The 19,097-nt window shown below is 37.2% G+C and overlaps 3 protein-coding genes across 13 annotated transcripts in view; 2 read left to right on the forward strand and 1 right to left on the reverse strand.

The window, feature by feature from the left end:
* LOC124220304 (NADH dehydrogenase [ubiquinone] 1 alpha subcomplex assembly factor 2) overlaps window positions 1-3,450 on the forward strand; it is a 7,230-nt gene extending 3,780 nt beyond the window's left edge. The window contains exons 2-3 of one of the 2 annotated variants that reach the window (XM_046628996.1): window positions 2,576-2,617; window positions 2,812-3,450. In XM_046628996.1, the coding sequence (XP_046484952.1) occupies window positions 2,576-2,617; window positions 2,812-3,057 (288 nt within the window). In that variant the 3' untranslated portion in view covers window positions 3,058-3,450. Of the gene's footprint in view, window positions 1-2,575 lie in introns of both variants that reach the window. The other variant, XM_046628987.2, reaches the window with a different exon arrangement.
* On the reverse strand, window positions 2,648-11,871 carry hfp (Poly(U)-binding-splicing factor hfp). Of its 10 annotated transcripts, none has more exons than XM_046628953.2 (11): window positions 11,661-11,871; window positions 11,285-11,351; window positions 10,806-10,944; window positions 8,931-10,371; window positions 8,383-8,594; window positions 6,773-6,831; window positions 5,964-6,177; window positions 5,379-5,865; window positions 5,039-5,259; window positions 4,479-4,872; window positions 2,648-4,256 (listed from the first exon to the last, which is right to left on the reverse strand). In XM_046628953.2, the coding sequence occupies exons 5-11, from the start codon at window positions 8,488-8,490 to the stop codon at window positions 4,147-4,149; spliced, it is 1,593 nt and encodes a 530-aa protein (XP_046484909.1). In that variant the 5' UTR covers window positions 8,491-8,594; window positions 8,931-10,371; window positions 10,806-10,944; window positions 11,285-11,351; window positions 11,661-11,871; the 3' UTR covers window positions 2,648-4,146. The 10 variants fall into 10 exon arrangements, with proteins under 10 accessions (XP_046484909.1, XP_046484908.1, XP_046484910.1 ...); XM_046628952.2 differs by having other exon boundaries at window positions 10,799-10,944; XM_046628954.2 differs by having other exon boundaries at window positions 8,931-8,996; window positions 10,243-10,944.
* Smyd5 (SET and MYND domain containing, class 5) lies at window positions 11,867-14,601 on the forward strand. Its single transcript, XM_046628973.2, has 6 exons — window positions 11,867-12,011; window positions 12,465-12,544; window positions 12,862-13,154; window positions 13,235-13,556; window positions 13,629-13,806; window positions 13,898-14,601. Exons 2-6 carry the CDS (start codon window positions 12,500-12,502, stop codon window positions 14,236-14,238), a joined length of 1,179 nt encoding a protein of 392 aa, XP_046484929.1. The 5' UTR covers window positions 11,867-12,011; window positions 12,465-12,499; the 3' UTR covers window positions 14,239-14,601.
* The last annotated feature ends 4,496 nt before the right edge of the window (window positions 14,602-19,097 follow it).

Genomic DNA, 19,097 nt, shown 5'->3' on the forward strand with positions numbered 1-19,097 from the left:
AAAGATTTTTTCTACGTGATAACCCTGTGGAGTCCAAATCACGAAATCACACCACGATCTTTCTGTGATCGCCATTTGAGTTTGTACTTGATAATAATACTGGTGAGTTCGTCTTAACTTCATCGTAGTATTATTGACTGAAGTACAGCAGAATGAATTACGTTGCTGTGGCGTTAGTACATGTAAATCAGCTGGCTTAAATTTTTCCAATATTTTTGGACATTTAATTTCCAACACGCCTTTTGTGTTCTTCAAAGGATCCGTTACTAAGCCATCAGGTGATGCTCCTATGCCTGGAAACTTGGAATTGACCCATAGGCCAGAATCTTCAACTATATAAGAAAATTTTTTGGAAGTGAAATTCTTATACTTCTGACGCGCAATTTCTTCATGTACTTGGCCATAGTGAATAGCTGCAGTCATGATTTTTTTATTAGTCCACAAATGAGAATTGACTAGGTTAAAGATTTGATCTTTTGTTTTCTCTGTACTAAATAGTTTAATTTTGGAAGCTGTAATTAATATTTTGCGAAATTGCCACCATTTATCATTTTCACCTTGAACTCCCGATGTTATGTCAATAGGTCCATGGTTATTATTATACACATTAGTAGTTAATCTATAAACCAATGTTTTTAAGTGACTTTTTCTTGGTTTATCCAGGTCGTAATCATCATATTGTGGTTGTAATAACAGTTGCCACATTGAAGGAACTTTCTGATTTGCATTTATAGATTGTAAATCACACAATAAACAATTAATTTTTTGCTTGTCCACCGGCTTGGATAAACTTCTGCCAGGATCATATGATCTACGTTTTCTGGTATCGATTTTATTTTTATACTGCATTTCATCAGCCTTATGTGCTTCTTTTTTTTTTCGACCTTGATTCCAGGTGCATAATTTGCTCGTGCAAGGTAAACTATCTTCGTCAGTATCATCCACAAAATTTAATAAGATATATAATAACGCAGCAACATGCGAGCAGCGACCCATACTTGAAGCTTTACAATCACAAGTACCGTGAATAACTCGAGCATTCAAAGGATCTATCATCACAGAAACGCTATGAATTTCTTTTATTTTATAAGATGCGTGGACTTTGCACTTCATACAGAACATTTTATTCGCAGTAACACCGTTAAAAATATCAAAAACGTGGCCGCTCTCAACGTACAATTTTCCTCGTTTTAGTGACTTGGAAGTACTAAAATCATCTTTAGGACAGTTGTTGCTATCAAAATTTTCATTATCACTGTCATTGCTACCTTCATCAATACATGACGTCACTAAATAATGATATATGGAACCATAGTTAAAATTCTTGGGCACATCTTGTGTGGGAAATGGTTGCCAAATTTGAGGGTAATTAGTTGTTTGAATTTGTGGTACGTTTTTATTCGGATCACATTTCTGTAGAATATCCAGCCACTTCCCCTTGTCGACATTAGGATCAACGTGTATGTTATTGTCTAATGCATTTTTCACCCTGAAAAATGGATTTCTTTTAGTATACATACATATTAACTGTTATTGCATAATATTTTTGTCATATATAATACTACAGTACATGATTCAAAATTAATGACTGAAATCTAGCAGAAATTAAAGAACTTTAAGCAATAAAATTATAACAAATGATATATTGACAAATAAAAAAAAAATTACACATTTACAAAATTTAAATATCTTTGTATACATTTTGTCAACATTACCTTTTTTTTATTTATTAATTTATTTATTTAGAATTGAAAAGTAATGTTGTCTTTAAAATGTAAACTCATTTCAAAATGTCATGTTGATCATCAAAATATTTAATTATTTATTTTATTAATTATAATAGTCATTATTTGTTAATTGAGATGTTATTGCAAATACTAATAGTTGATTGATATCATTAATTAACGAAAATTATTATTGTTATTTATTTCCATTAATTTTTTACAACAGTGTAAACAAGTATTGATACTTAACCTCTCAATCAGGACACTTTTTTTTCCTTGCTGTGATCGCCCATGGCATTTCAACCACCTTTTTAATTGTTCACAACTGTGTGCTTCCACAGAGCTGTAAACTAGTGAAGCACCATCAATAGTTTTTTCCAATAATTCATTTGAATGAGGAGATATTATTTCATTCCCAGCCATTGTTGGACAAAACAGTACGAAACTTTTGTTATTACCGCCAATTCAGCATGGCGGCTGCGCTTGCGCGCATCACATGATGAAAAGGCCTATGCAGCCGATATGATTGATATATATATATATCCAATCACGTATAGAGCGAGAGAGACAGATTATACCAACATATACTTCTCTCACTCCTTCGCGACACTCAGTACACGCAAAGTTATCTCTTAAGGGTAGAGTAGAAATTATTACAGTGATGCAGACTTTCTACATGTCAAATTTCAAGTGTTTTTCTACAACTTAACCCCGAAACTTCAGCAGGTCTGGGAAAGTTTAAGAACGAAAATGTGGGGCTTTTGGTTATTGCAGCCAAAGACGCATAATACATATTAACATACCCCAGCAAAAGGCCTTGCAACCGATAAGTGATTTAAATTGGTTTGCAGGGTGCAGACATACATCAACATATCGAGGAACTAAGATGGCAGGTAAACCGACGCGGGGCGTTTTTCAAACAATCTGGAAACATTTCATAGAGTCGATTAAACCACGTAGATTTAGAGGAGATCTAGTAGGCACTGATCACTTTGGTACCAAGTATTATGAAACACCGCTACATTCCACAAGTTCAAAAAAAAAACCACCACGTTACTTCGAACCAGTGAACAAAGATGACTTTCAGCAAGAAGTACCTGCTGAATGGGAAGCGTGGCTAAGGTATCGCAGAAAAGAACCACCGTCAGATGCTGAAGTATTGCAGAGTCTGGCACTGATGAAAACTAAGAAGAAAAATGCAGCTGAATTGGAAAGTGCTTTAGAAGCTACAAGATCCTCAAAGTCAAAACCGGCACCACTGCCAGAGGCGATTGGATTCCCAACTTATAAAGACTATCAGTATCCTGAAGGATTCAAGGACAGCAAAGAGTAATGTTCAGAGGCGCTTGTATAATGTTTTCCACTGGCTACACTGGATACTCACTAAGTGCATTTCCTAAGATTCCACTTCTGCTATTGTTTGGAATCTGAAGAAATAACACTCAGTGTGAATCAAGTGCAACCAGTGAAAAATGTTATGACTTTAGTTTAATACTCTAGCGAATTGTTAGAATGTGATTGCTGATTGTTTTCGTAGCCTGTGTATAATATAATTATCGATGACGTACATGTTATATAACAATCGTACACAATAATTTGTACTTTTGCGATGAATCCTTCAACTTCAATAATTTGTACAGTCACAAAGGAGAGTTGATTGGTAGAAATCAATTGTTCATAGTAAATTCATGTCAATACTCTGTTTCAATAGAAAGCATAATTGAAACCCCTTCGTTTTTACTTTACCTCATACTCTTTCCTTACTCTGAAGATGAATCACGATGTTTAGTAATCAATACATTTATTTAAAATGCAAAACAATTTATTGACGTTAAGTATACCTCATCGTACATTGCGTGTAGTACATTCGAGCAACATGGTATAATATTATGTATCTACGTACCAATTACAAACTCGATTGACTACAAAGTGTGAGAATCCATCACGATATACAAAATAAAAATTCTAATTCTTACGTCAAGATAAATATGTATGGCTCACAGTGAAGCTTCTCACCCGATCTGCGTTACTCGTTTGTAAACTTTATCGCATCTAACTCATAGTTTCACTGCAGCTACACTCGTGATAATGAGTGCATGGTTACAGCATAGACGTGTCATCGATAACTTGAACGGAATACTGCCCACTTCGGCAGGTCTGCCCAGTCAATCAAGAATGATTTAATACAAATTTAAATCACAATACATAAATGAACTCTGAAACTTGAACTATCAATCCTATCGCTCTGTATCAAATAAAAATTTTCTCATATACCACGAGAAAACCAAGTATGAATTCTATGAATTAAATACGAATCGAAGTAGTGTAGTAGTGTTGATTGTTGTTCAGCTTCTTCTGCGGCAGGAGGTATCGGTCTGATAATTTACAATGCAGGTGACAAAAGCAAGCACCATTGTGCATGTCAACCAGAGAAATCATGGTTGTCAAATAAGGCCTGGTCATAAAGCTCTCCTTTAACCAGTCGACCGCCAAAATACCGACCATTCAGTGAATCACGGGCTCTTTCAGCTTCTGAAATAAAAATACAAAACGTTCAGTTCAGTTTCGTATTCGCCACACATTGGTATGTCTACTATTTACCGCACGGATTATCTGCAGATAAGATACTGATTATTTTGATGTGTTCTTTATCAGTTTTACACCGGCCACAACTAATTGCAAGCTACAATGACTTGCATGCATATGAACAATATTACGTACAACATGACGATTAACTATGAAATAAATACCTACCACTCATTTGTGAAAATTCGACAAATATTTTGACAATAATCTCGACATCTTCCTCGTCTTCTGATTGTCTTTCGTTGTATATGATTACTCTTTCAACAACGCCAAATTTCGAGCATTCATCTTGGATCTCTTCCTGCAAACTCTCATCTACATCCTCAGGTGCGACCATATTTCTTAAAATAACAACTCTTGATTCCACTTTACGCATAAGCTTTTGCATTACAAGATGCCTAGCACTCTGCCCCTTGATCGACATGTTCTCCTGCTGTTGAAGTGTTTGCGGCTCAGTTTCTTCCAAGAGTTTCTTCTGCAATTCTTCTTGCTGTTTCTGGTGTGCTGCCTGTTCTTGAGCCCTCCTGACGACATCCACGCTGGCAGCAGTTGTCACTGGAACCTATTAAGTACATAACAGTTAATCAATGATTTATCTTTATGTCTTCAAAGTATCGACTCAATTTAACAGCCAAAGAAACCAACCTGCATAATATGAATTTAAGCTGAATTCTAAGATCGATGCTAATGACCATATATTATTACTATTATCATGTATTTCTACTTACAAGCGGAGCCCCTACAGAAGTTGGCGCGATAACTGCTGGTGGTGGGATGACAACGGTAGGTTGACCAGGAATAGGTTGAATTATGGCTGGTGGACGTGTTAGTGTTTGTGGAATAGCAATTCCGGGTGGTGGAATGACAGCCGGAACCACGGCACTGGCAATGGTAGGAGGTGCCATGATAGTTGTGGTCGCTATTGCAGGTCTTACTATTCCAGGTAGGGCTGAAAACGATATGGTACACTTAGACTCATTCGTATCAACAGTATGCAATATCTTCGAACTATATTAGCCTTGATTTTTCCAGTCCATCTATCGATACATTGTTTTAAATAGTAAATACCTTGGTTTATTATGGGTGGGGTGTTTGTGCCCAATTTCGTAAGACCCAAAGCAACAGCATTACTCGCTACTGCATCCATGGCTTGTATTTTGGCCGTAGCAGCAGCTGCAGCTACTGCAGCAGCCGTAGGCATCATACTTGTACCGCTCGGAGGTCCCATCAGTGCATTTGGTGGTGTTATGGCTCTGCCAACCCTCAAGTACTGACCACCAAGATCAAAAAGGTTCATAGACGCTATTGCTTCCAAGGCTGACTGCATCGTCTCATACTCAATGAAGCCGTATCCTTTGTGTCTGTGGGGTGAACTACCTTGCGCAAGTTTGCAGTAAGTGATCGGCCCGAAAGCTTCAAACACTGATTTTATGTCATCTTCGGTCAAATCTTGATGAATTGACGCTATGTAGATTCTGTTGTAGTGTTTACTTTCCTCAGTTATCTCATCTATGACGGACTGAGCCTGCGGCATGTTTGAAGGGCGTCCCACTACCTGTATTCCAAGAGTAAGAATTAATTAAAACTGCATAATGGCCGCAAAAATCTTTATAAGTGGAGTAGGTTAATTGGATTTAGGGTGTGTAACTGTACCTTGATATTACGACCTCCAATCATGACACCGTTCATTTGTTCTAATGCAAGTTGGGCTGCCTCTGGAATCTCGTATTCAACAAACGCAAAGCCTTTGTGCTTCTGCGTTACAGGATCCCATGACATATTTATTGATTTTATGGGGCCAAATGGAAGAAAAGCTTGACGAATGGTGTCCTCCTTCAACTCGAAGCTTATGCTTCCAACGTAGACCCTGTTGTAGCGATAGGTATTGCCAAATTAATTATTGGTATGGTATGGGACAATGATGTAAATTTTTGTTCTTGGATATGTGCTGGCCAAATATATACTAACAGGCCAGAGGCATGGCATTCATTTGTATTACTTTGATTATAACGTATCAAGAGTGATTAACCATAATTTTACTCTTGTTCTTGAACTTAGTGTTATGACATATCAAACAGTTAAGATTTGACGGAGTTTCTACTGAATTTAATTTAATTTGTCAGATGTTATCTTGTATTGTAATTTCTATATTAATAAGTACAACTAGAAAGTAAAGATAATTTGTCTTTTTTTAACGCGATTATGCAAACGGTTTGCCTCTGGTGTTAAATTAGAAACATAATTTTGACAAGACTAAAGTTAGAACGTATGAGATGTTATTGTAATTGCAGGAAAGAGGTGATTTATAGTTAATTATGATTGGGAGCAAAGGCGAAGCAAATAAGTGTTGGGCATTGTTATAGAAGGGAAAAGGATGGTTTTAAACCAGTTGATGATAATAGGAAGGCAGAAGGAAGCGAGTGAGGAAGGGCAGAGGAATCTAAGGCAAAGAACAAACAAACCTGCACATGAGGGCGAGAGCCTGCTGTCTCTGCACCTGATTCCGCTGACTAGCCATTTGCTGCAACACAAAGGACCACAGGCCTTCTATTGGTATCCCTCCCCCTTACTTGCACCACCGTTTGTTCACATTTCATAAATCCCCCAATCTCATTGTCATTCCCACCTCTTTCCTTGACTATTCTTCTCCTTTCTTTACTTTACCATATCTAAGTGCTGCCCAGTATCAACATTGAAAGAACAACCAGGCAATATGCGCATTGTTGTCAAATTGTATACAACAGAAATAGGAAACATAAAGAATTTGACCATGATCAAATAGGGATAAGAAAAATGAAAAAAGAAGTACTTTTTTCCCCATATAATACAGGTATTAACTTTTAATCATCATCCATAATACTTTTTCCAGCTATATACAATGCTTTAGATTGTTCTAGCAGAAGAAGTGGAACAGAAATTAACTCTATTACACAATCTGAGAGATGTGATTTTTTCGTTTCCGTAGGTATCAATACAGATGAGAAAAGTTAGATTCTTTGCTGCATATAGAGAATAAGAGTCAAATAGTCAAGGATAGAATGGTGTAAGATGATACTTTCTCGAATCGCTCATAGCCCATGCAAAACTAATCCTCTCTGCGTTGGTATGGCTCTGCTCTGCTCTGCTTTGCTCCCGCCGACTGGTATTAAAAACTCTAATTTCGTATACAGTTGCGATTTAGGGAAATGTTGAAAGGGAAAGATTGATTGTAAGGCAGTATTGAGTTTGTCCTTGATTTAGTTGACACTAACCTGCACATTAGCAATAATACTTGCTGCCGCAGGACCAACTTATTCTTCTGCGGGGGAGAAAAAATCAACTGATCAGACTTAAAGTTATATTCAAAAAACCATTCGTTGTTTAATTTAATTTTTATACGTACTGGGATCTGGGTGCTGAATCCACAAATTTAATAGAGGTGTTAATACACGTCAGACGGATTGGTGATAGGATTTACATACCAAGAGAGTATCAGCCTTTGGTCACTCGAAAAGAGAATCTAAAAATCTTTTTCTCACATTGCAAGCAGCAGAATGTTTAACAAAATGTTTTAGCAATTTCCGAAAACCCAAGTATTTTCTAAATTTGTGCAAACAGCCGAAATTCAAAAAATTACTAGCTGATTTTCATTTTACACTCGAAATAATACCTGTAACGCAGTGATGATATTGTGAGAAATGAGCGTGACGCATAATTATGATTAATTCTTGTAAAAATGAGGTACAGAAAAACAAAACAGCCCTGATGACAGAAAATCTCATTTCTGATACCCCTTTGTCATTCAAGTATTTGGATGGTTTAGAAGTATAATTTTATTCTGATTCATGTTACCATGCGACCTGCTAATAACTTATCATAATTTTTTATAGACCATACCTATAGCCATCCATTTCCAAATTGTTTTAGCAATAACGAATTGATCGAAACAATGATGCATTCAATTGTAAGAAACTTATTATCATTTTCACTTTTGCCTAAAACTTGTCAAGGGGTAAACTTGAATATGATAATTTTATCTCTTTCGAAATGCATGTATATAGGTAGGTTGACGGAGGGAGAAAACATTTAATACCTCTTTAGGTATCGAACCGATTGCCGAGCCATAAACTTTTTGCAGTCTCACCTGTTGCTGGTGAGCTAAAGTCTGCTTCATCAGGACCATCTTGATGCTCTGCTCCATTGCATACTTTTTTGCTCTGTTCACCGCATCTTGCTGTTCTGATGTAATCTTGGGCAAGCCAGCTCCCAAAATACCTGGTAAGCTCAGGTACTTTGCCCCAGGACCTGATCAGAATAATCAATAGTACAAGCAAATTAGGAACAATGTTTTCTCAATGTTTTTACTTTCTAAACAACTAAGAAAAATATCAGATCTTATCAGCACAGCGTCCACGAGGACGGAGTCAACCTTCGGCCAAAAGAAATGACCAAAGGGACTCAACGACTTTATTGTCACAAAATATTGATACATCATACTTTTAGAAATTAGAATAACGAAATTATTTACTAAAAAATGTTAGTTATGCGAAATTGTTTGAGGTAATGTTAGACACATAAATATGGATGGGATTGCTGAAAAACTATGTTTATGCAAAGATAACAGTATTATCTTTAACTTACCGGCAACGACTTGACCGGTCTGATTCAGATCATATATAGGCCCTGGCAAGAAGTCGGATGGATTTCCTATAAAAGAATAACAGATTAGAGTGTTTTCAATTAATGCAGGACCACCTTTACTACTTCTACCATCATATAATGTGATTCACTGGTACCATTCGTAATAAAATTGATCAATGAATAATTATTTTCATGAAGGTAGAAGCATTATCGATAGTCGGCTTTTTCAGAAATATTTGGGAATCATGGAGATATATTGCCAATCCTATCGTTTGGTTGGTATAAGTTCAAGACAAGATGACCGATAAACATCTTGATTTATTATTTTTTGTATTAAACATGGACCAAGAATACGGCACGTTGCTGTTAGATACTTGAATTTAAATTCAGTAAGAAAAAACTACAAAGAAAGAAAACAGATCTTTGTTGAAAATTGTTATTGACCGTAACATTCAACAATTTTGAGTGGCAATGAATACTGATGTGAGCCAGATTTGTATATAAATTGAATGGACGAATCATGTCTGAAAGTACACTGAACAATTTTTGGCTATATTATAGGAGACAGGGTGGTAAAAGGAACGTTGCCGTGCACAGCAGCTCCCCGACCCGGACCTTCCGCCAAACTGTAAGTTTAAAGAAATTAAAACAGTCAAAGTAATCGCGATAGCATTTTTCATGTGATCAAAAATTAGACGTTTGTAGCAGTACAGACATATATGCACGTAAATATATGTACTAAATATGCAGGTATGTTTCTGCATGTGCATACACATACACATAAATCGTGTCATATTATATCGACAAATTAGGGAACAGAATCCCTAGTCGTTTCGCACGCACCATCCAAAACCAAATTGCAAAAATTCCAGTTGAAATAAATTAAACTGACGGTTAAAACTGCACGCTAACTAATTCAATGGTCTATAATGGACATTTCTTAATATCTTTTAACCGAGTGCTAATATTATTCTCTGGAACTGATTTCATGAATTTGTTTTGTGGATGATCTTCTAACTTTCTTTGCGAATGAGGTATGAAAACTGTAATGATGCCCATGGCGGTGGAATTCTATGAAATTCTTCTACTAGGCTAACAGCTGCGTTGTGTCCCTTATCCCTGCACAATGTCATTCAATTTTCAATGGTACGTGCTTTTTTAACATTTGACTGAACGCGGGGCCAACTTAATATAACCACCCTATCGACAAATGTAATTGTTGGGTTTCATTCGTGACCAAATTGGTAGGGCTAGTCTCTGAAACAGAAATCAGAACACGTGTAACGTATCTTCTAAGATTTCTTTTGTTTACTTTGACATTTTGGCCAACGGTTGCCGCTTGTGTGCTCATTTTCATTCACTTAACAGCTAACAGAGCTCAGGGCTGAACAATGAAGGTTGCGCGCGCAATATATCCGACGGACCGAGGCGAGGCAGTAATCTGTAAGCACAAAGCAAAAGGAGAACTCTCTGAGTGGACTTCCGTCTGTTTTGCTTATTTTTTGCCTTCTGGAACTTATGTCAGCTGACTCACCGAGCCAAGGGCTACAACGTCTAGCCGATTATTCTAGCTAAGAATCCTGTTATGAGAAATTTTATACACGCTTTACCTAAGAATAAAAAATATTATACCCTCCGCTCCTCGCTTCGTAGAATCTTTCTTTACAAAGTCCTTAAAAACTTACCTGCCTCACCTAGGACTCTAGATCGACATACTGTTCGAGTTATTGTAAATGGACTTTGTAATCTTCCATTCAGTATTCACAGGTAAAATCATGATAGCATGATTGTGAAAATTCTTTGTTTGCGAGCTACCCTAAAGGTGAGTGCTGACCTAGCTAATATACATTTATATATGCATCGAGTACCGCGTACTCGGCACTAGACGTTGCGTAGGTAGTCGGAGGGAGTTTGAAACTCGGATTCTGTTCAACGAACGAAGGGTACTTTCTTTCTTTCTTTCGTTCAGTCTCAGCTCAGTCTCAGCCCGCAGACTCTGTACTGTGTCTCTCCGCTGTAACATCTCAGAACAGAAGGACAACCATACATTAGTTTTATTTGAGCCCATCGCCCAAATCTGGTTGACATATCGCCATACCATTCTCTTTTCAACAAGTGCATTGTACCACTATGTTACATGTATGTATTATTATAACTGGTGTATTGTATTTTGGCCATAGAGCAATAAACCGGTAAACAGTTGAGCCCATTTCATTCTTATATGCTGTATGTATTTTCATACATTACCTAACAATTTCTGTATTTTAATATACTTCTCTCTAAACATTAGGCTATATTTTTTCCACGATAAGTAATATCTGATTCAAGATGACAGGCTTAGCACATCGTATTACCTTCAGTACGGAGTTTCTTAACTGGTGGCTCAGCGTTGGTTTGCTGTTGAGTGTTGGTAGGTGGTGCCTGGAATTCAAATTAATATTGAAAAACTAATAGGCCCAATTGACAGTGAAAGTTCATGCGATGTTTGGCGAGAATACATCGACGTAGAGTTCACGCCTAGGATCTAAAGAGTGTGGGCATTTCTCTGAAAATCCTATTCTTCAACAGGCGAAGCTCTATGGTACAATATTGTTGACTAATTAGCGTTAAAATAGATAACCGCCATAATGCTAAATCCTAACGCGAACGTCCCACCGACAAAACGACCGATGATCTCTGAGTCCCTCACGGTATTCTGTATTCGATGAAACGCCAGAAAAATATTCTTACCATGGCCATTGTTCCGTTCATATCTTAACACAGCACAAGCAGGATGCAGTACGTCGAATTGTGTAAACGAATATCGTCTCACAGTAATGTATAACCGACTTCTCAGAAATTATGGATTCTGGACCACCTCGATACGATCACAATCCACTGCCCAAAGCGTCGTCGCAGATATTCTACTATGGCCGGTTTTCCGCTTCCGACGACTCCTCGAATCTACTCGTTGTCTTGTGTACGTTCCGAAATTAGCTGGCAGAGCTAACAGTTCCCTAGGACAGAGGTAGAGCTGATCACGAACTCGGAAGTGCAAAAGAGATAAAAGATTGTTTATCGCACTGAAAATAGCATTAGTTGGTATGTTGATTTAGTTTGAGCATATGGCCAAGCGCAGGAGATTCAAATCTCTGAAATAATTTTACGATCATTTTTACTTTTTCAATAAACGCCTAATTCAATAGTGAAATTATTTTTATAAATTGAAATTAATTCTTACGTAGGCCGCGATATGTCAACTATGATCTGAGATTATTACTCATATCAAAAACTTGTGAAGCTAACCATCTTTAGCAGAATTACCGTTCAATTTATTTCACGATCAACTCTGCTGCATACGACTTTTACACATAACCTGACAACCAGTTGAAAACGGGTTGAACAAAAAACCACGAGTTCGACTAATTTTAAGACGATCAAATAAATTAGGCTTGCGATTCGAGAAAGAAAGGCGATTTAAAAAACGAACTTTATCTGATCAGTACATCAAATCTTCCGGTATTTCGACTTTGTGACGTTTGGTATTGTTTTTAGAATTCCGTTCACACGTGACAGATTTAAACCCAACAATGGAAGGCGATGGTTTCGAAGTCAGGATAATCGACGAGGAAAAGGTATGGAATCTTTTTTTTAAGATTTATCATTTGCTACGGTTATTCAAGTATGCCTGTTTTTTCCCCAGCACATATGTGTAGCCTTTCGATATGCATAGCTGGCCAGTACCGGTTGAAATAATCTGCTCGCAACAGAGGCATTCCCAAAATAGTTTGCCAGATATTGTATGTCACTTTGCAATTATTTGCCATCTTACCAATTTTCTTGTACTTCAAAGGCGCACTTTCATTCTCTAAAACATTATCATTTTTGTTCTATTACTCCCTCGGATATTTCACACATTTGTATATTAAGAGTAGTTTCTTCTATGCTGCAGGGTAAAGGCATCTTTTCTTTGAAATCATTCAAAGAAGGGGAACAAATATTCCAAGAGAAGCCTGTGGTCTGTTGCCAATTCTCATGGAATGCAGAGTATGGATACTCTGCCTGTGACAATTGCATGAGCCCGCTAGAAACAGCGGAAGAAAATGCAAGACGCCTTGCTGGCAAACCAGACTTAGTCCTGCCTTATCCCGAGTGCTGCCAAACTAAGAAGGAATCAATTGTAGCCTGTCCAGACTGCGGAGTGAAATACTGCTCGGCGGAATGTCAGCAGGAGAGCCTTAGCAGGTAGATTGCAGAAATGGCTTTTGGTTTTCAGTCCGACTATTATGATAAGCAAATGATCTAACAAAGTAAACAATCAACAGGTATCACCAATACTTGTGCCACAAGTCCAGCAACGATCCTGGAAGTGACAGTCATCCTCTGGTGAGACTAAACGAAGCATGGAAGCAGATGCATTATCCGCCGGAAACGGCTACTATAATGTTACTGGCTAGAATGGTTTCAATGGTTCAGCAATGTTCAGATAAGGAAATGATCCTATATACTTTTGGCCAATTTTGTAGACGTGCCGTTAACGAAACGCAAGAAATATCTCACAATCTATTAGGAGAAAAATATGTTGGCCAGATTGATATGTTGAGAGAAATGGCACAATCTGCTCTAAACAACGAGGCTGTAGCACATGTATGTCAAAATTCAGTTAATGTTACGTCCATTGTAGTGGGTGTAAGATGCAACTAATCGCTGTCATTTCAGTGGTTCACTCCTGATGGATTTAGGAGTATCTTGGCTCTAATTGGAACCAATGGCCAGGGTATTGGAACAAGTGCCTTTAGCCGATGGGTAAGAAACGTTTCGGCACTTGAACTGCCTATGAACAAAAGAATGGAAGTTGACAAATTGATTGATAGGATTTACGATGACATGGAAGAAGGTAACGTTCAGACTTTCGAATATTCTGATATTTATTTACAATAATTTGAAATATTATATTAAACGAGGTGTACTTGTGTGATTTTCAACAGTCGTCGGATCATTTTTGAATAACGAAGGCTCAGGTCTCTACAAACTTCAATCAGCTGCCAATCACAGCTGTGCGCCAAACGCGATAGTCGAATTTCCTTACTCTAATAGTACTCTGGTGCTTAAAGCAGTCAGAGACATACGGCCGGAGGAAGAGATTTGTATCAGTTATTTGGATGACTGTGCCTTAGAGCGGAGCAGGTACTCTAGGCAGAAAGCTCTCAGTTCACTCTATCTATTCATATGCAGGTGTGATAAATGTCTGTCTCAAGCTGATGATCCTAATGAAACTTCGGATGACTATGACGATAATGACGACGATGGTGATGATGTAGACATGTAAAAAATTAATGTCTGTCCATTAACAGCCTGTGAAATATTCAGGCAGCTAATACTTGTCTTCTCTATCCGGCGATACCGTTAAAACGCAGCAATAATATGTCTACATCACTTTTTATACATGCATGTTCACACGTACTTATATAAGTACAATATATATCTACGCTCACGTTCACTTAGCAGATATTATACGTCAGTAATAAATATCAATACCTACATATATAGTATCTGTATGCATTTTTGCGGTATTAATAGCGTCTTACTAAACATATAATTAATGTGGTATTTTGTACTTTATTACCGCTACACTTCCGAGTGAGACCCTACCACGTAATAAAAACGACCCTCAAAAGTATAAAAATCACAATCCACTTGTCAAATGCTTTTCCATATTCTATCGCTCAAACTTCTCAAACTTAAGATAATGCGCTGCGCACAATCAGGATTTTAACCGAAATGTGCGCTTGCTACCCTACGGCAATAGAGAGGCAGCGAGTTGAGAGATAGCAATCCGGGAAGTGGTCGGTAAGTAAAAGCGACACGAACTGATGTTACCATCGCTCACCCACATGTACCCAGATAATACGGAGTCGAATATTATTCTGCCTATGGAATCTCGAACAAGAACAGACTGAAATTTTCACATAATCCCGTTAGGACGCCGCATACTTTTCAATGATGTAAATTCATTTGGGCCAGATGCGGCAATGTCAATCCAACTCCATCGGATCGACAAAAATAATGTTATCTAAATAGATGCACAATAAACATGCACCTGGTTTACTGTTAACAGAGTTAGAAACCTCTTCTTGATGCGAATGATGGGATACATTCGAAGAAGTTAATCAAAGAATAGTAATATACAGTTGTTCCTATATGTACCTTATGTAATTTCTGTACATATGTTTAATACTTAACTCGTGCCGTTAACTGAAGAGACTAATATTTATCTTCAGTCAATGCTCATACCTTTATTCCGAAAGAATGTGCCGCTGACACATAAAACGAATTTCTTAACTGAGGTTAGATTTCCGTGGTGTTTTGAAAATGCAGTTTATTTGCAGCGGAAAACCCAGACCTTTCTACAAAAAAATACTACTTGTATATATTTTTTGGAAATTAGGTAATACTCCATTGTTACTAATGTTTGAGTCTACGCTCTAACACATCCTGATACACCTCAGGTAATCGTTATTACAAAAGTGATTAAAAAAAATTTTAAATGTTCAGGGTTCCTTTTTTCAACTTCTACTCATATTACATGGTTCGATTGTGAATCTGTCCGCCTACCCCCAAGCCCAAGATTGTTCAGAAATTTATTATCAAGAGACCCAGATTATAATTACTCATATCTGTCCACTTTATTATACATTTATGGCAGTGCCCGTGTTAATTGTTACGTATTTCGAGTTTGAAAATATGTATAGCGACAAAGTCGATACTATTTTATCCGGAATTTCAGCACTTTTCCGGTAACCCCTAATAATGACTGCGAAAGGTTAAGCGGGGTAGAAAAATGTGGAAATTGCCAAAGATGTGTGCACCTTGTTGACGTTGACTAAGAAACGGAATTTATCAAAAAGAAAATTTATTTATGTGGAAATCACTCTGACTAAACTAGAGAAATCCGAAGATATTACGATTTCACATGCATTACACATTATGGAAGTATGAGTTTTATTGACAATGAGTTGAATTTACGCAAGAATAAAATTGTCATTTGAAAAACTACAATCTGTTAGTATTTGACGAGTGAAAATAATTTCACTTATGCTCGTTTCCACACCACCGCAAGCGGTAGAGCACCCGGTGCGTTTTTTTTTACGTGGTTTCCCCAGTAGGCCTACTCCACGGAGAATAATAGCAAGATCGATCTTACGTTCTTCGAAAAATTGCGGATGACAATGTTTCACGTGTTAATTATGGTGAACTGTTTTTCCCAATCAATTTGTTACTTGCGTATATTCGCAGTTTGTTCGAACTTTTTCAGTTAATATGACCCGCTAACTGTTTATTATCGATTAAAGATGACGGTTTTAATTATCAATGGAAGATGGTTGTTTAAATTATATATAAAGGGTGATTGTTTTTATCTTATAAGCGAACGCTGATTATCTTTAAATGTTCGGGCACGGGTTTTTTTTTCTTACGATGTATGAGATAATCACTAAATAAATGAAACTAAATCAGACCTGAACCAGACCTATGCCTAAAAATGGAAACGTTAATTTTTCAGTAGTATAGTTAATAACTCATTTACCTGAAACAGATGAAAATATAATTAGTGACACATGTCCATACAGACAAAAATATACTTAGCTTAGATAAGTAAAAAATATGATAAACCAAAAAGAGATAAATTAGTTAGTTTCAACAGACAGAAGATTTGATTAGCTGAAACAGACAAATATTAGATTAGCTGAAACAGACAAATATTAGATTAGCTGAAACAGGCAAGAGGTTTGATTAGTTCAAACAGACAACAAGTTTTATTAGCTGGAACAGACAAAAGGTTTGATCGGCTGAAATGGTCAAAAATTTTAATTACTCGAAGCAGAAAAAAAATTTGGTTAGCTGAAGCAGACAAAAGATTTGATTAGCTGAAACAGACAAATATTAGATTAGCTGAAACAGGCAAGAGGTTTGATTAGTTCAAACAGACAACAAGTTTTATTAGCTGGAACAGACAAAAGGTTTGATTAGCTGAAATGGTCAAAAATTTTAATTACTCGAAGCAGAAAAAAAATTTGGTTAGCTGAAACAGACAAAAGATTTGACTAGCTGAAACAGACAAATATTAGATTAGCTGAAACAGGCAAGAGGTTTGATTAGTTGAAACAGACAAAAAGTTTGATTAGCTGAAACAGACAAAAGGTTTGGTTAACTGAAACAGACTGAAAGTTGTATTGGCTGAAATAGACAAAAAGTTTGATTAGCTGAAACAGAAGAAGATGTGGTTAGCGCAATCACACAAGTCCATACACTCATAAAAAATAGGTGGAGTTCAACAAGATATTCGCTTTACTATTCGCTGCTTCGATTATTGATTGTATTGATCAATAAGAAACATTTTCAATTGTTTAAATCGATATCTCTTTCTGTTTTGAGTTATTAAAGTGAATATATTTTTCGACTAAACATTCTACAGTTTTCTGTTCGTTTGTTAAGAAATTGGTTTAGTTGTCCTAAAACAGAAAATAATGCGATCAGTTAAACGTGTATTTCTGTACATTTCAGATATATTTCATAAATACTTACGCCAAGATTCTCCACTATCACTATACACTACCGAGATTATTGTACCAGCGCGTTGAGCGCCGGGTTTCAAATGCTGCGCTTTCTCTCATAACTGAAAGACATCAAGTCCACGCGCAAAAGGCGCCGTGGGTCTTGAAAATTTTATTATTCGTAAAAAAATTGACCGAAGAGTTGGAAGATCAGTACATTTAGAGTACGTAACTCTTTTATATACTGTTTACAAAATCGACGCGTAAAACGACGTGTCCGATTCCCGTTATTAATTTACGCGCAAAAGGCTGCGTCCAATTTTCGTAATTAATCTACGCGCAATAAGGCACGACAGATTAAACTGTCAAAAAATTTGTATTACCTGGGACTTGTCCCAAAAATTCTGTAGAAACCCAATCCACATCTGTATCTTTTTGAATTAGGTACATTGCTATGCGGATTGTTCTTCTCAGATCATAAATCGAATCGAAATCGGGAGGGAGGCTGGAGGGCATGCATTATTGTGTGGCGTGACGGTCGGCGGTCCTCTTCGACGCGAAGTCTTCGAGCTCAGCATTTCTCTCCATCTAGCGTACCACGGAACGCGATAGATGGTCCAGAGATGCGTTTTGCTCATTCAGACGATCACAGAGATCAACCTCATGCAATAATGGTCGCTAATGACTAAATAATTGAATTGAATTGAATTGAGTGACGATTGAAAAATGGTTGCAAAGCGACAAGAAATAGGAAATTCAATCTCTTTAATATTCAAATGCTCACAAATGATCGAGAGACTCGAATACGGAGTCATTTGGGTAAACAATTTCTGTGATCGTTTGACGCTGTGGATTATAAAAGTTAGTAACATCACGGTACATCGCAACCTTCCTACCCTTGCCTGTTTCCCAACGCAACCACCCAACGGAAAAGAGACTCACACACGCATGCATAAGTCCAGCGACGTGTCCCAAAACGTCCACCTACCTACCCGGTTACCTATATTCGATCTAAACGATTCTCCATTTTTTCCAACACACGTCATTCTTCATCATTTGCGCCGTGGTCACCGACTTACATTTTCGTTGGTTACCTGTTGGGAGCAAAATGTTTTTGTATCATAGTCTGCCTACTCAGAATATAGTATCGCAGTTGCATTCCGCCAACCCTAATATTGTAGTAAATCTTGGCAGACTATCGGTACATTAACCTTTTGTAAAATTGATTAAAAACGTCCTGTATGCCAATTAGCATTTTTCTAAGCGAGCTAAGCCTGCAGTTGATCAATATTTGTTGGCTGTTTAAAGATTGAAAATGATGCATAATATAAGATGCAATTTCATTACGTTACGTTATGCCAGCCTTTGGAATTTTATCGATTTAACAATAATGTGAATAATTGAATACGTTCAAACCTCAGGTGAACCCACCACTTAAACGACATCATCGGTAAAGTCAAACGTAGATTACTACAGCAGTGTGAAACGCAATTCGATCTCGCGAGTGCCGAGTAAGTGATGGTTGCCTGTCGCGATACTCATTCCACTTTTAGCAGCGTGCAAAATTTTAAGTAAGCTACGATAAATTGAATTGCGAAGGAAAAAATTATTCGACTAAAGGTCAAGCAAGTTGTGA

The sequence above is a fragment of the Neodiprion pinetum genome, chromosome 5, assembly GCF_021155775.2.
Source record: "Neodiprion pinetum isolate iyNeoPine1 chromosome 5, iyNeoPine1.2, whole genome shotgun sequence".
Classification (NCBI taxonomy): domain Eukaryota; kingdom Metazoa; phylum Arthropoda; class Insecta; order Hymenoptera; family Diprionidae; genus Neodiprion; species Neodiprion pinetum.

Bases quoted from the DNA above. Each gene is read 5' to 3' on its own strand.
- Smyd5 (XM_046628973.2), top strand. From the start codon at position 12,500: ATGGAAGGCGATGGTTTCGAAGTCAGGATAATCGACGAGGAAAAG. The intron at 13,155-13,234 runs GTAGATTGCAGA...AACAATCAACAG, and splicing joins CAGCAGGAGAGCCTTAGCAG to GTATCACCAATACTTGTGCC. The intron at 13,557-13,628 runs GTATGTCAAAAT...CTGTCATTTCAG, and splicing joins ACAACGAGGCTGTAGCACAT to TGGTTCACTCCTGATGGATT.
- hfp (XM_046628949.2), bottom strand. From the start codon at position 11,681: ATGAACGGAACAATGGCCATG. The intron at 8,997-11,284 runs GTAATACGATGT...ATTCTTTTATAG, and splicing joins TAAGAAACTCCGTACTGAAG to GAAATCCATCCGACTTCTTG. The intron at 4,873-5,038 runs GTAAGTAGAAAT...TGTACTTAATAG, and splicing joins CTTCTGTAGGGGCTCCGCTT to GTTCCAGTGACAACTGCTGC.